This window comes from Panthera leo, chromosome A1, assembly GCF_018350215.1.
Source record: "Panthera leo isolate Ple1 chromosome A1, P.leo_Ple1_pat1.1, whole genome shotgun sequence".
Lineage (NCBI taxonomy): Eukaryota > Metazoa > Chordata > Mammalia > Carnivora > Felidae > Panthera > Panthera leo.
The window spans coordinates 149,890,459-149,903,087 of NC_056679.1; the positions used below are offsets into that span (position 1 = coordinate 149,890,459).

At 33.7% G+C, this 12,629-nt stretch overlaps 1 protein-coding gene across 1 annotated transcript in view; it reads left to right on the plus strand.

Annotated features, from left to right (window-relative positions):
• Positions 1-12,629, plus strand: part of RASA1 (RAS p21 protein activator 1) — a 115,232-nt gene that overhangs the window by 71,597 nt on the left and 31,006 nt on the right. Inside the window, exons 7-9 of the mRNA XM_042942920.1 lie at positions 685-737; positions 3,102-3,252; positions 8,088-8,166. Coding sequence (XP_042798854.1) covers positions 685-737; positions 3,102-3,252; positions 8,088-8,166 — 283 coding nt within the window. The remainder of the gene's footprint in view (positions 1-684; positions 738-3,101; positions 3,253-8,087; positions 8,167-12,629) is intronic.

Below are 12,629 nucleotides of genomic sequence, written 5' to 3' on the forward strand. Positions count from 1 at the left end.
TAGTTATATGCAGTGGATCTTGCCTATAATGCCATTTATAATAATTTCTAAATGCTTATTTTAAGTACACAGAAACTAAAATACTCTAGCCATCTAATTTGTTATGCTGTCAGCTCAAACAGAATTAGGAATGCTAAGACATTCTTTTACTTCAGTTCTTGATGCTGGTATCCAGTCTTTGTCATGGCTCAGTCTTATTTTCTGACTTTAAGGAAAGTATTAACCAGTCAGGTCTATTTTCTTTCAAGAGAGAACCTATCACCTATTGTAGGGGAAGTTCATTTTGAGAGTAATGTGAGGAAAAGTCACTGAGTATTTTTTTTTTCTGGATAAATCTAGTGGGCTCTACCTGTACCATCCCTCCTAATACAAAGAAAAGAGAACACTAGCTATGATGTAAGCATATAACAGTTTGTCATTATCAGAATTAAAATCATTGCTGTTTTTGTATTGTTAACTAATAAGGAAATTATAGTTCATACTAGTCCCTGATTTTTCTATATTTTGTTGAAAGTGTGTTTAACAAAGTGTAGTAACATAAATGTAGAAGGAATAAGATAATTTGATCAGTTGTATTTGTATTTATTTCATTATTGCACCTTGAATTAAACTTGTGTTTAATTTTGATTGTATAACAGCAAAAAGGACTTTAGATTCACATATTTAATTTGTTCTCCTTTTAAGATGGTTCCATGGGAAAATTTCCAAACAAGAAGCTTATAACTTATTAATGACAGGTAATTGTATATTCACTTGCCTTTTCTAATATCTTTATTAAAAAAGTAAAAGAGAAAACCAACAATTTATCATCTGTTTTGCCTTTAGCACTAATTTGATATTTATACGTACTGTAATTTCTTGCCCACCACAGAGAAACTAGTGTACTTGTTATCTGGTGTTTTTTAGTTGAATACATATATGCAGTATAAAATTCAGTGACATGTGTTTCTTTCTGTCTGAGTTCCCAATTTCTTCACTAGAAGCAGCACCAGATGAGAGGTTTTTTTCTGTATTTTTGTAAGTTTTCAGTGTCTGTATGTATCTCCCTTCCTCACTTCTGCATGCACCCCTAAACATACCCCCTCCACACACATTCACAGGAATGTGCAACACACTTTTTTCATGTTAGAATATATTTTGGGTGATCATTGCATATCTGCTTATATAAGTTTTCATTATTCTTTTGAATGGCCATAAGCTTCTGTTAGATAATTATGGTTTTTATATATCTATAGAGGAATATTGTGTAGTTTTTATTTTTTTGCTCTAGCAGATGTTCTTGCATTTATCTTTGTGTACTTGTGGAATTACAGAACTGTGCCTTATTTAAAATATATTAATTTCAACCTTTCCTAAAACTCTGGTTATAGAGGTATGTAAAGTAAAAATTGACTTATATTGTGGGTTTATCATTTAAATTAGAAACAATCCTGTCATCATTTATCCTAACATTTAATACTGAATTAATTTAACTACAAAATATCTCTTGAGTAAACCACACTTTATAAGGATTTGAGACCAGTTTAAGCCATTATCTACAGTTGAGAAATATTAGTTCTTTAAAAACAACCAGTGTTTGATAGTTTTTGTATATGGTGATTATTAAAGGTGTTATCTGAATTATTGTTTTGAATTACAGGAATTGCAGTTTAATATAATTAATTCTTGGCTCTTTTGAAAGAGTCAAGACAGTTTCAGAGGTGTTTGATTTTCTTGTGAGGATGTAGGTTAAGCAGGTTAAAAATAAACATGATGATGCTGCATGGTACTAATAGACACCAGACCCTCAACCAACATGACATGCTATCAGCCTTGAGAGTGGAACCAAAATATTTATTTTAATGAATTTACTGAATTTTGAATATAAGTTTATATTTTTGAACTTGCACCATCAAGGACTTGAAGCACTCATTCTTGTTTTAGGCATTTCAGCTTGAAAAGGAGCTAAACTTAATTTCTATACGTTACTTTTTATTTCCTTTGGGTCATGTGCTCTTTTAAGAATCTGGTGATATTTTCCCCTGAAAAGTGCACCTAAGCACTTGCATGCATAATTTTGGATGAATTCCTATTCTTTGTATTGAACATGAAATTACTTGGTAGTAAGTGTCTTGGCTAGATGATTGGAGCTGTCGATAATTTACATGAAAATTACATCTCATATTCTAAGTGTTCATTGTGTTTTCCTAAAAGCAATCAAGTTCTGATGTTTCCTGTTTGATTAGTACTTAAGACAAAGAGAAAACTAAGCATTTTAGTTTTAAGAGTCACTGCCTATCAAAGATATCAAAAAGACTTCCCTAAAATTAGTGAGAAAATCTTAAAATATGATAATTTATTTTTATGTGACTTTTCAGGTTCTTACCTATTAAATGAAATGTAGTGTACATGTACTGATTTTGATGAGGTGTACACATATTTCATTTTTAATCAACCTTTATAAGCTTTGGCACTATTTTATTACAGTTGTTACTTTTTTTTTAAATGTTTGTTTATTTTGGAGAGAATGAGTTGGGCAGGGGCAGAGAGAGAAAGAGAAAGAATCCCAAGGGGCTCTGCACTGTCAACAGAGTGTGATGTGGGGCTTGATCTCAAGACTGTGAGATTGTGACCTGAGCTGAAATCAAGAGTCAGACACTTAACTAACTGAGCCACCTAGGTGCCCCTATAGTTAGTACTTTTTCATGTTTAATCAGAAGCATTGATTAAATAGAGTATTCCTAAACAAAATTTACTGTTTGTAATTTATTGACTATTCTTACTAAGAGGATTTACAGACAGTATGTGGCCATTTTACCCCATATTCTCTGCCCATGGTTAGATTATTCTTTCCAAGTTATGACAGGTATAGACATTATTAACCAGAAATCACTGCTGTAGACTTCTGTATTTTTTATGTGTTACAGAAATGCAGCATCATGGGCGGTTGTGACTCATAAACTAGAAAATACAAAAATGTGTTAAAATAGTCTTTATTATAAAGCAAGTTCCTGGTGAAAGTTCATGACTTTTGAATGTACTTTATAATTAGGATACTTAACATTTTTTTTTCTTTTTTATTTGATAATTAGGAAATAAAACTAACAGCTTCATTTTTACAGTTGGCCAAGTCTGCAGTTTTCTTGTGAGGCCTTCAGACAATACTCCTGGTGATTATTCACTTTACTTTCGGACCAATGAAAATATTCAGCGATTTAAAATATGTCCAACACCAAACAATCAGTTTATGATGGGAGGCCGATATTATAATAGGTAAGTTGTGAGAGATTTTAGTTATCTTTTACTTTTGGCAAAAATAGTTGAAATTTTAATAATGTAGTATATCGGATTCAAAATTGCATGAAAGTTTCTTCTTAAAATTTAAAATTATAAGGCCTTCATTATAATTTAGTAGTAGTCATGTCCAAGAATTCTTTAGACAGGGTCAAACATGAATATAAGTTAATAATTGATAATTTGTTTTCTTCTAAGATAATTTATGTTGTTGATTATGCACAAACTGTTTACAGAAAATTTGCTAAGTCCTTATATTGTCTGTAGGATAGCAAAACATCTGTTCTAAGAAAAAGAAAATATTTTACATTCTCTTATCAGTGAGACATTTTAATAGGAAAAAAGGTTCTTAAAGAGTAAACAGAGACTTGTTACAAATGTTAGTCATGTAATTGGTTTGTTCTCAAGTTGGTATTTCTTTGTTGTAATTATTGGATCCTACTTGTCATTTTTAAAATTCTAAGTAAACTTGTTGCTTATCCCAAAATTCAGAATGAACTTTAGCCACTTGATCAGAAAAATAAGTTAATAGAGAAACTGTATGATAGAATCTTAGCTTTTTAAAATTTTTTTTGTATATTAGAAAGTAATCTTTCATCCCCCCCCCCCCCCCCCCCCCCCCCGAATGTAAAGAATTTCCTATACTGATAACTCTAGAGTGGCATTATCTTCCTCTTGGAAGCTTTCGTAAACTAAAATGGTGCCATTTGCCTAGGTTACTCCCTTAATACCACAGCAGTATTTTCCATTCTATTTAGAATTTCTCTTAATTCCAGCTTGACCTCTGAGTGTATAGGGATTCAGTAGGTGGTTCATCTTAGAAAACAATACAAACAAAAAACAAGTAGAACTTGCTTGCCTAGGAGGCCAGTGGACAGTGATAAGATATCAAATGGAAGATGTGAGTCTAGTAATTGGGATCCTTTTGCACACTTCTTATAGAAAAGCTGCTTGAGTGGCTTCTGTATTATAGTTCGATCTAGATACCCTCACTGAAAATCCACCTAGCTGCACTTTGAGCTCTATATAAAGGTCAGTTAATTTTTCCCATTGTCCAGTTTTCTAGGGATTTGGAATATATAAAACTCTAAGTTGAAAACATATTCTTAACTAAATTGATAAATGTCTGTCTGGAGACTAATTTTAAAGATAAAATAATTTACATAGATTTATTTTCAGGGAAGTTTGTTTACTGACTCAAACTTTGTTATTATGCACATTCTGCAAAGATGAAAATTCTTCCTGCATAATGGAGGATGTCTTTTTTATTGATAAAGAACTGAATGAAATAGGAAGAAAGAAGTATTTGAAGTATATTTCTTTCTAAATTATTACAAAATTATTAGTCTGCTTGCAAAATGATGAGTCAAGGGGCGCCTGGGTGGCTCAGTCAGTTAAGCCTCCGACTTTGGCTCAGGTCATGATCTCGCAGTTTGTGAGTATGAGCCCCGCGTCGGGCTCTGTGCTGACAGCTCAGAGCCTGGAGCCTGTTTCAGATCCTGTGTCTCCCTCTCTCTGCCCCTCCCCCACTTGTACCTTGTCTTTCTCTCAAAAATAAACATTAAAAAAAAGACTTTCATAAAAAAAAAAAAAAAAAGCAAAATGATGGCTCAAAATTTTTTAAGTAGATACTAATTTAGTGGTTGTGATCATTCCCCCAAATTTTCTTTTTAGTTTTATTTATTTGATAAAGTTCAGGAGTATTGTTGTTTCTAGTATTAATGTTAAAAAGTTTTTTTTTAACGAAAGCTAGAATTATGTAAATCTGATGCCTGAAAAAATGCAGTTTTACAGTTATTTTGGGAATAGATATTTCAGCATGGAAATATATTCCATTTCAACATTAGTGTCAGTAATAAAGTAACTCTTGGAAGATACACGTTTGTGGGACACCTGGCTTGAGACTCAGTTGGAAGAATATGCGATTCTTTAAAATTTTTTTTTTTTAATGTTTATTTATTTTTGACAGAGACAGAGCATGAGCAGGGGAGGGGCAGAGAGGGAGGGAGACACAGAATCTGAAGCAAGCTCCAGGCTGTAAGCTGTCAGCACAGAGCCTGACACGGGGCTTGAACTCACAGACCGTGAGATCATGACCTGAGCCAAAGTCGGATGCTCAACCGACTGAGCCACCCAGGTGCCCCACAGAGTATGTGATTCTTGATCTCAGGGTTGTTGAGTTCAAGCGCCACATTGGGTATAGATTACTAAAAAAAAAAAAAAAAATCTATATATCTATATCTATATATCTATATCTATATCTATATCTACATCTATATATCTATATCTACATAGATATAGATATATAGATATATAGATATATATAAACAACAAAAAAAGATACAACTTGGTGACTAGCAATGATTATTTAGATATGTAAATATAAAATGGGAATATCCATTAAATTTGTGTAACAGAGACATACTCTACTGTCTTCTCCCCATTAATTCTACATTAGCTTTTTGATAAAGAGATAACACTTAAGTCTGTTTCATTTAGAAACTGCTTTGTTGAAATATAACCTTAACAATCCTATATTAAAACTTTTAGAAAAGCGGGAGAGTCATTTAACAGCAAATAAACTTCAGCAAACATTTATTAACTAATTTTCTTTGTGAAATGTATTGTACAGCTCCTGTGCATATTCATTAAAGAGAAAAGTCTATGAAGTACAGGTCTATGAGAAAAGATGGTAGGCTGACTGATGAGTTCTGAGATGTAAACATGGACATAGAGTCAGTGGAAAGAGGGTAGTTGAGATGGTGATGAGAAGGAAGAGGGAGGTAGGATTTTGGTCAGACCTTAAAGATTACTAATATTTATCTAGGGGTTCAAGAAGAGAGAGAGACACATTTATTAATTTATTTATTAAGTAAATTACTAAAATGCAAGTATAAGACATAGTAGTATCTCTAGAAACTCACATTTATTTTACAAATCACCTTATAGTGAACATGTTTTAGTTTTCTGAGATGTAAATCTGTCTGATTTCATGTCTAAAACCTTTATGGAATGTCTAGGAAATTGTGGTTTGTTGTGTCTCCCTTGATTGTTGTTTTAGGTATATCTGGGAAGAATATGAACTAAAGTAATTTAAAGAAATCTTGAAAATCCAACTCATTGGTAAAAACATATCTGGTTGTCACACACTTTTAAATTTGTTCTTGGGCAGTCTAAAGTGTACTCCATAGCAGTGTCCTGTTCTTTGAGCTCATGGACAAGAATTGTATAGTGACACTGACATGATCCACAGGATCAACTGCATTTTACACTTAGAAACCTTTTAATATTTGCTATTTCTCATAAATTTGATGCTTTTTGCTTCGAACCACATCGTCATCTCTGTAACGGTATCTGTCTTCACTTGTATTCTTTTCTGATTTTCTTTTTCTTTTAACATTTTTGGATTTGTATGTGGTATTACATATTTTCTTTAAAAGCTTGTAACCATCCTTGTCTTTTTAATGTTAATACATTTTTATGTGTCTCATTTTGCACCTCTCTCTTCGTTGTATAAAATGCTGCGTCTGGGGCGCCTGGGTGGCTTGGTCGGTTAAGTGTTCGACTTTGGCTCAGGTCATGATCTCACGGTCCGTGAGTTCGAGTCCCGCATCAGGCTCTGTGCTGACCGCTCAGAACCTGGAGCCTGTTTCAGATTCTGTGTCTCCCTCTCTCTCTGCCCCTCCCCTGTTCATGCTCTGTCTCTCTCTGTCTCAAAAATAAATAAATGTTAAAATGCTGCGTCTGGTATTTAGTTCATATACACTCATAATTGTTTTTTTATTAATCTTTTCAAGTCTTCTATTTTGCTGTTTTTAACATTATATGTGGTTTAAATTAATTTTGTAGTATAACAAAGTTATTTTATCTTTGGAGATCTATATATGTATATATACATGTGTATCTTTGTGTGTGTGTGTGTGTGTGTGTGTGTGTGTGTGTACACATATGTCTCTAAAGATAAAATGTATCTTCCAATTCTGTTAGTAGGGAAAACTGTGGAAAAAATCAAGCGGAAGGTTAAACAAGATCTGTTTTGAGAAAAGTTTGCTAGCTGTCCCCAAAGTACCCATTCCTCCAGTATATTAAAGAATAGTTTAAAAGTGTAGGATTTAAGTATTCAGGGCAATAAAAGGGCCTACTGATTAGACAGAACACTTCTATATTGAAAAAACTCATTATACCATGCTAAAATCTGTGTTAAAATACATTATATAATGTCATTTTATTTTCAGCTTTATTGGTAAAATTTCCCAAATAGTAGGAATATTTTGTAGCATTGTTTATAAAAATTATGAGTAAGCCTTTCCTGTTGTAGCAATAATCCCACATGTAAAATCAGCTCCTAGTCTTTTGTTTGTTTCTGCTTTTACCTGCTGTGAATATGTTTTTTGATCTAAGTTCATCTGATTGTTATAAAAGCAGAATGCAGAATGTAAGTGTTTTGAGTATAAAAATTCTTAAAATTTACTTGAAGTCAGTACTTTATCAGTTTTCTCAATTGCTCTTTTAAAAGTAATGCTCTTTTAAAAAAATGGTAGACTTTTATTCTTTCCTAACTTGTAGTGACTTCTTGAGTATATGTATGCAACATTGGAATCTCTGATTCAGGTTTTTCTGACCTGTAAACCAATTCTTGATTTTCTAAAATAATGTGACTATTATAATCATATTTACTATTAATGTATTTGGGTTATATGCTTGGGAAAAACGCAAATGGATAATCCTTGCTAATAGGGTTTTTGTGTATTTTCAAGATTTGTATTTTTTATAAGACAGATTATGTCAATATTAGTTATTTTTATTTTTAACAGCATTGGGGACATCATAGATCACTATCGAAAAGAACAAATTGTTGAAGGGTATTATCTTAAGGAACCTGTACCAATGCAGGTCAGTGTTGTTTTTCTTTTTGCAATAATAAGCATTTTATTTTAAAATGCATTTTTGGTAGTATGTTTTATGCACACATTCACGCATTTAAAATTGGATAAAATTTAAAACTGCCATTATTCTGATTGTTTCAGAAAGTAAATTGTAAGAGAATCACTTGGTTTTTATTTATGTTGGTTCTAGCCTTGGTGCCTTTTTGAGAATAGAAGGAGTGCTGGGGCAGAAGCCAAGTGTCAGTGGGTCAAGGAGTGAGTTTGTTGGAGGCAAAAGTGGAGGCAGCAAAGATAAATCACAGCTGGGCTTACCTAGGTGAGCTTGGTAAATAAAATAAAAATGATGTCTAGAAGAAGATACAGGGCTAAGAGAGGTTTAAACTTTTTATTTCATTGTTTATTTGCCTATAGGCTTACGGGGAGAGAGTTTCGAGCACATGTGTATACTCTGGGTAGAGCCACTAGTAAAGAGGAGAGTGGGTGAGATGTACTGGCAGTACCTGATGTACAAGGTCTTAGGGAAGGCAAGAGTGGTTCACATCCTCCACATAAGAAGAAAGATTGGTACTGAACAAGAGGGCCTGTTGAATATTAGCTGCTTAGTGCATAGGGTGATTGCTTAGTCTGTTTATTTCTTACACTTCCTGGAGAGTGTTGGGGAAAGCTTGTGGCAGAGGTTAGGAACAGGTATTTTGAAAGAGTGATTAAGAATATTCCTGTGTGGAAAATGGAGGCACTGAACTTTAAGGATATAAAGAAGGATTGTAAGAATTTTCAGTTACCCAAATAAACTTCCACAGTATTTGGTTGTGTCTCTAGCTTCTCAATTTTCCCTCCTCCTAACACGTTAGTTTCAGATGGCTGTACCTGCTAGTCATTACAGTTGCTGAGATGCGGTCATTATCTGATGCTTAATATTAATTCAAGAATCATCATCATCTTGTCACACTTAATATAGCTTCATTCCTCGTAGAATGCATGGTCCACGAGAGCAGGGATGTTGGGTTGTAGTCCCAGTGCCTAGAATAGTACCTGGCATGAGGTATTCAATCATTGTTGCTGAATGAATGACTATGTGCTCCCCAGTTGGAAGAGCACTCGCTTCACCCCCTCTGTATTATCACTGATGTCTCTTAATCTCATTGTGCTTGCTGCTGTCTTCATGTCAGCCCCTTCCTATAGGCCTGTGTAAACACTCTAGTTGAAGATCCATCTCAAGTTTCACTTCCTTCTTGACACCTGCCTAATTACTGCAGTCAGCACTGATGTCCTGCTTTCTCTGGCAGTTCTGGCAGACATGGGCTGTTCACTGTACTTAACAAACATTAACACTAACTTTTTTTGTTTGTTTATTTTAAATAACATAGTATGGTACATGTTTTCTAGAAGCACTGCTCAAGGTCTTTTTTATTAGGGGTCAGAGGTGCCTTTACCTGCAGATGACAGATTCTGCCACTGCATCCCATTGCTATGTCCTGAATTCTGATTCACATTGGATGTTAGATTAATGATGGCTTTAATTTGTTTTAGAGGTCTACAGATTTTATTGTGTTGGCCTACAGATTAAGTCAGACTTTTCCCATCTTGAAATTGTGCTTAGGATTTATTGAATTTTTTTAGAAAAAATTACTTTTTAGAATAAAAAAGCAATACATTTGGCATCTAGTCAAACATCTAGACATGTAGACATCAAATAAATTTAGAATAAATTTGACATCTAGTAAATGTTTGTACCTAAGTTATAAGGTTGTTTTAAGAAATTACTTCATGTAAACAGTCTGCCTCACGCTTGAGTTGCTGTTTAATTACTGAACAAACCCCAAATTGTTGTCCTTTGCAAAAGTGCCAATTAATGCATCGGATACTTCAGAAACCAGTGCTAATTACAAGGCAGTTTGATTACTACATGACAATGATTAAATGCTATTTGAAGTCTATTTTGGGGGGCCTGGAGTAAAAGTAGGTTACTGTAGAAGTTTGGGAATCTTGATACTTAACTATGCTTCCCAGCAGGATTCTATAAGAGAACAGAAAGGGGAGTAATCTTTTATTATTGAAAAACTGATTAGCTCCCTCTCACTAAGGGGACTCTGCATACCCTCACCCAGAGTAAGATGCTGGAACAGAAAGAGTAGAATCCTAGCTAAGTCTGCTTACTTTGTGGAGCTAACACTTCTCAAGACAGACACTAGAAGAGAAGGAGCCTTTTGAGAGAATGCAGCCCACAAGAAAATAGCCAACATTTTTTAAGCACTATGTTTTAGACACCGTTCTTAAATGTATTAATTTAATTTTTTCAACAACTTGATGACGTTGCTACCGTAAGACAGGGAAATTCAGACTGGAGAAGATAAGTAAATTATTTAGGGCGTCAAGTTATTCTTGACTCTTCTTTCTCTCCTATGCTTTGTATCCATACTGTCAGGAACACCATGCTGCCTCTGCCTTCCAAATAAATCTAGAACATGACCACCATCAGAATCTGACTTTCATCTCCCTGTTTCCACTTTCACCCCTTAACACTGAATAATTGTCAGAGGGATCCACTTAAATTGTGAGTCAAATCATTTCACTCTTCTCTTTAATATTTGCATATGTTCTACATTTCATTCAGAGTGAAAGCTAAAGTCCTTACGGTGGCCTGGCAGACTCTTAGATGGTCTGTCTTTGGTTCTCTGAACCTGTCTCTTTCTGCCATCCTTCTCTCTCACTTGTGTTTGTTTACTCATGCTGGCTTCTCTGCTATTTTTTAGAATATGCCACACTCTTTCCTGTATTAGGATCTTTACTTCAGCTGTTTACTCTGCCCACAAATGTTTTTTTAATCAAATATCCACTTGCCTCATTCTCTTATTTCTTTCAGGTTTTGCTCAGAAGTTAGCTTCACAGTGAGACTTGCCTACACACCTTATTTAATACTGCTACTCGCCCTTACCATGTAAAGCACTTAACAAAAGCACTTAACATTTATTAACTTATGCTTTATTTGTTATGTTTATTATCTTTCCTCATTAGAATATAAGTTCTCTGAGGATAAGGATCTTTGGTTTGTTCACTGATGTATCTCAAAAACTAGAGCAGTACCTGGCACTCCACACACATTTATTGAATTAAATGTGATGGAGCATTTAAGACTTCTCCAGAAGTGTGTAGAGAGTAGGCCCTGAAGCTTTCCCTCTTGTCATCTAGTGTTTTATTGGAACTTGGAAAGTGAATTTGTGTTCTTGGTCATAGTGTCATCTAATTTATTAGAATCCTTTGGGAATTGTAAATTAGTATATCAGTCCCTGCCATAATACAATTTAGAAAAAACCTATAGAGATTGTCTGGAAGTCATATGTTTAAATCTTAATATTAGTTATACATCATAAATAACTGACTACAACTATGCCCCGTTCCATAGCCAATACTAAATATTATCATTATTGAAATAAAAGACTGATAAGTACAAATCTATATAACCAGGAACATAGTCATTACTCTTTATCATCTGGGTCCAATGTATCCTTTTAAATTTTTAATTCTGAAGTCATTTTATGAATAATTCTTAGAAGTAGGAATAAAGGTATAGTCCAAAAAAAGTTACTAGAAAATTCATTAAGAATTTAAACATAGCAAACTCGAATATTTTTCTGAATTTCCTTGGTTATAAAGGCTTACATACTTGAAATAGGCAGCTAACTTAACCTACTGTCACGCGTGGACCTGGATATTTCCATCTTGTAAATCCTAATTCCAGATTTCATCTCTAATCAATTAGAGATGCAGTACATCGCTAATCAACTCTTGCCTATAATTACTCTGATTCTTCTTCCCACACTTTCACGGTCAGAATCTGATACTGATTCCAGATGTAGATATCTCTCTATGGGTTTTAGTTTGTGATTTTTGCTGGTTTGTCATGTACTTGAATGATCAAATGGAATATACTTTAAAAACTTTCGGATGGCTTATAGTTTTGTTGGTAGAATACAGTGTTCTCGACTCCATAAAGGTAAAATATTTTCCTGTTTAGATTTATAAACATCAATTACAATGATAAATATGGTGAGTTTAAAAAATTCTACAGTTACCTTTGGTTACAAAGTACCTTTTGTGTGCTTAAAATTACCTTAAGTAAATCTTGGTGCACAAACATAAACATTTAAAAAGCCCTTATTTCTTAAGATCAAAACAGAGCAATCTAGATTCTTGTCACAAAATATTGCATGATGACATCCTTCCTACTAAATGATTGACTAGATAAAAACATCGTATTTTCTTTTTTTCTCTTAGAAATGTATGATTTACTCAGTGCTTCTTGAGTTTGATAAAGTTCACCGAGGATACTATCATCTTCTCAAAAATCAATTTTATCATCACAGTAGATCCCAAAGTGCTGCTGCCTCTTGGCATTCATCTTAATCTTTCAATAATTGTCAGACATCTTCTCATGTCAGGTTTTCCTCTTTGCTAATATGAGCAGAATAT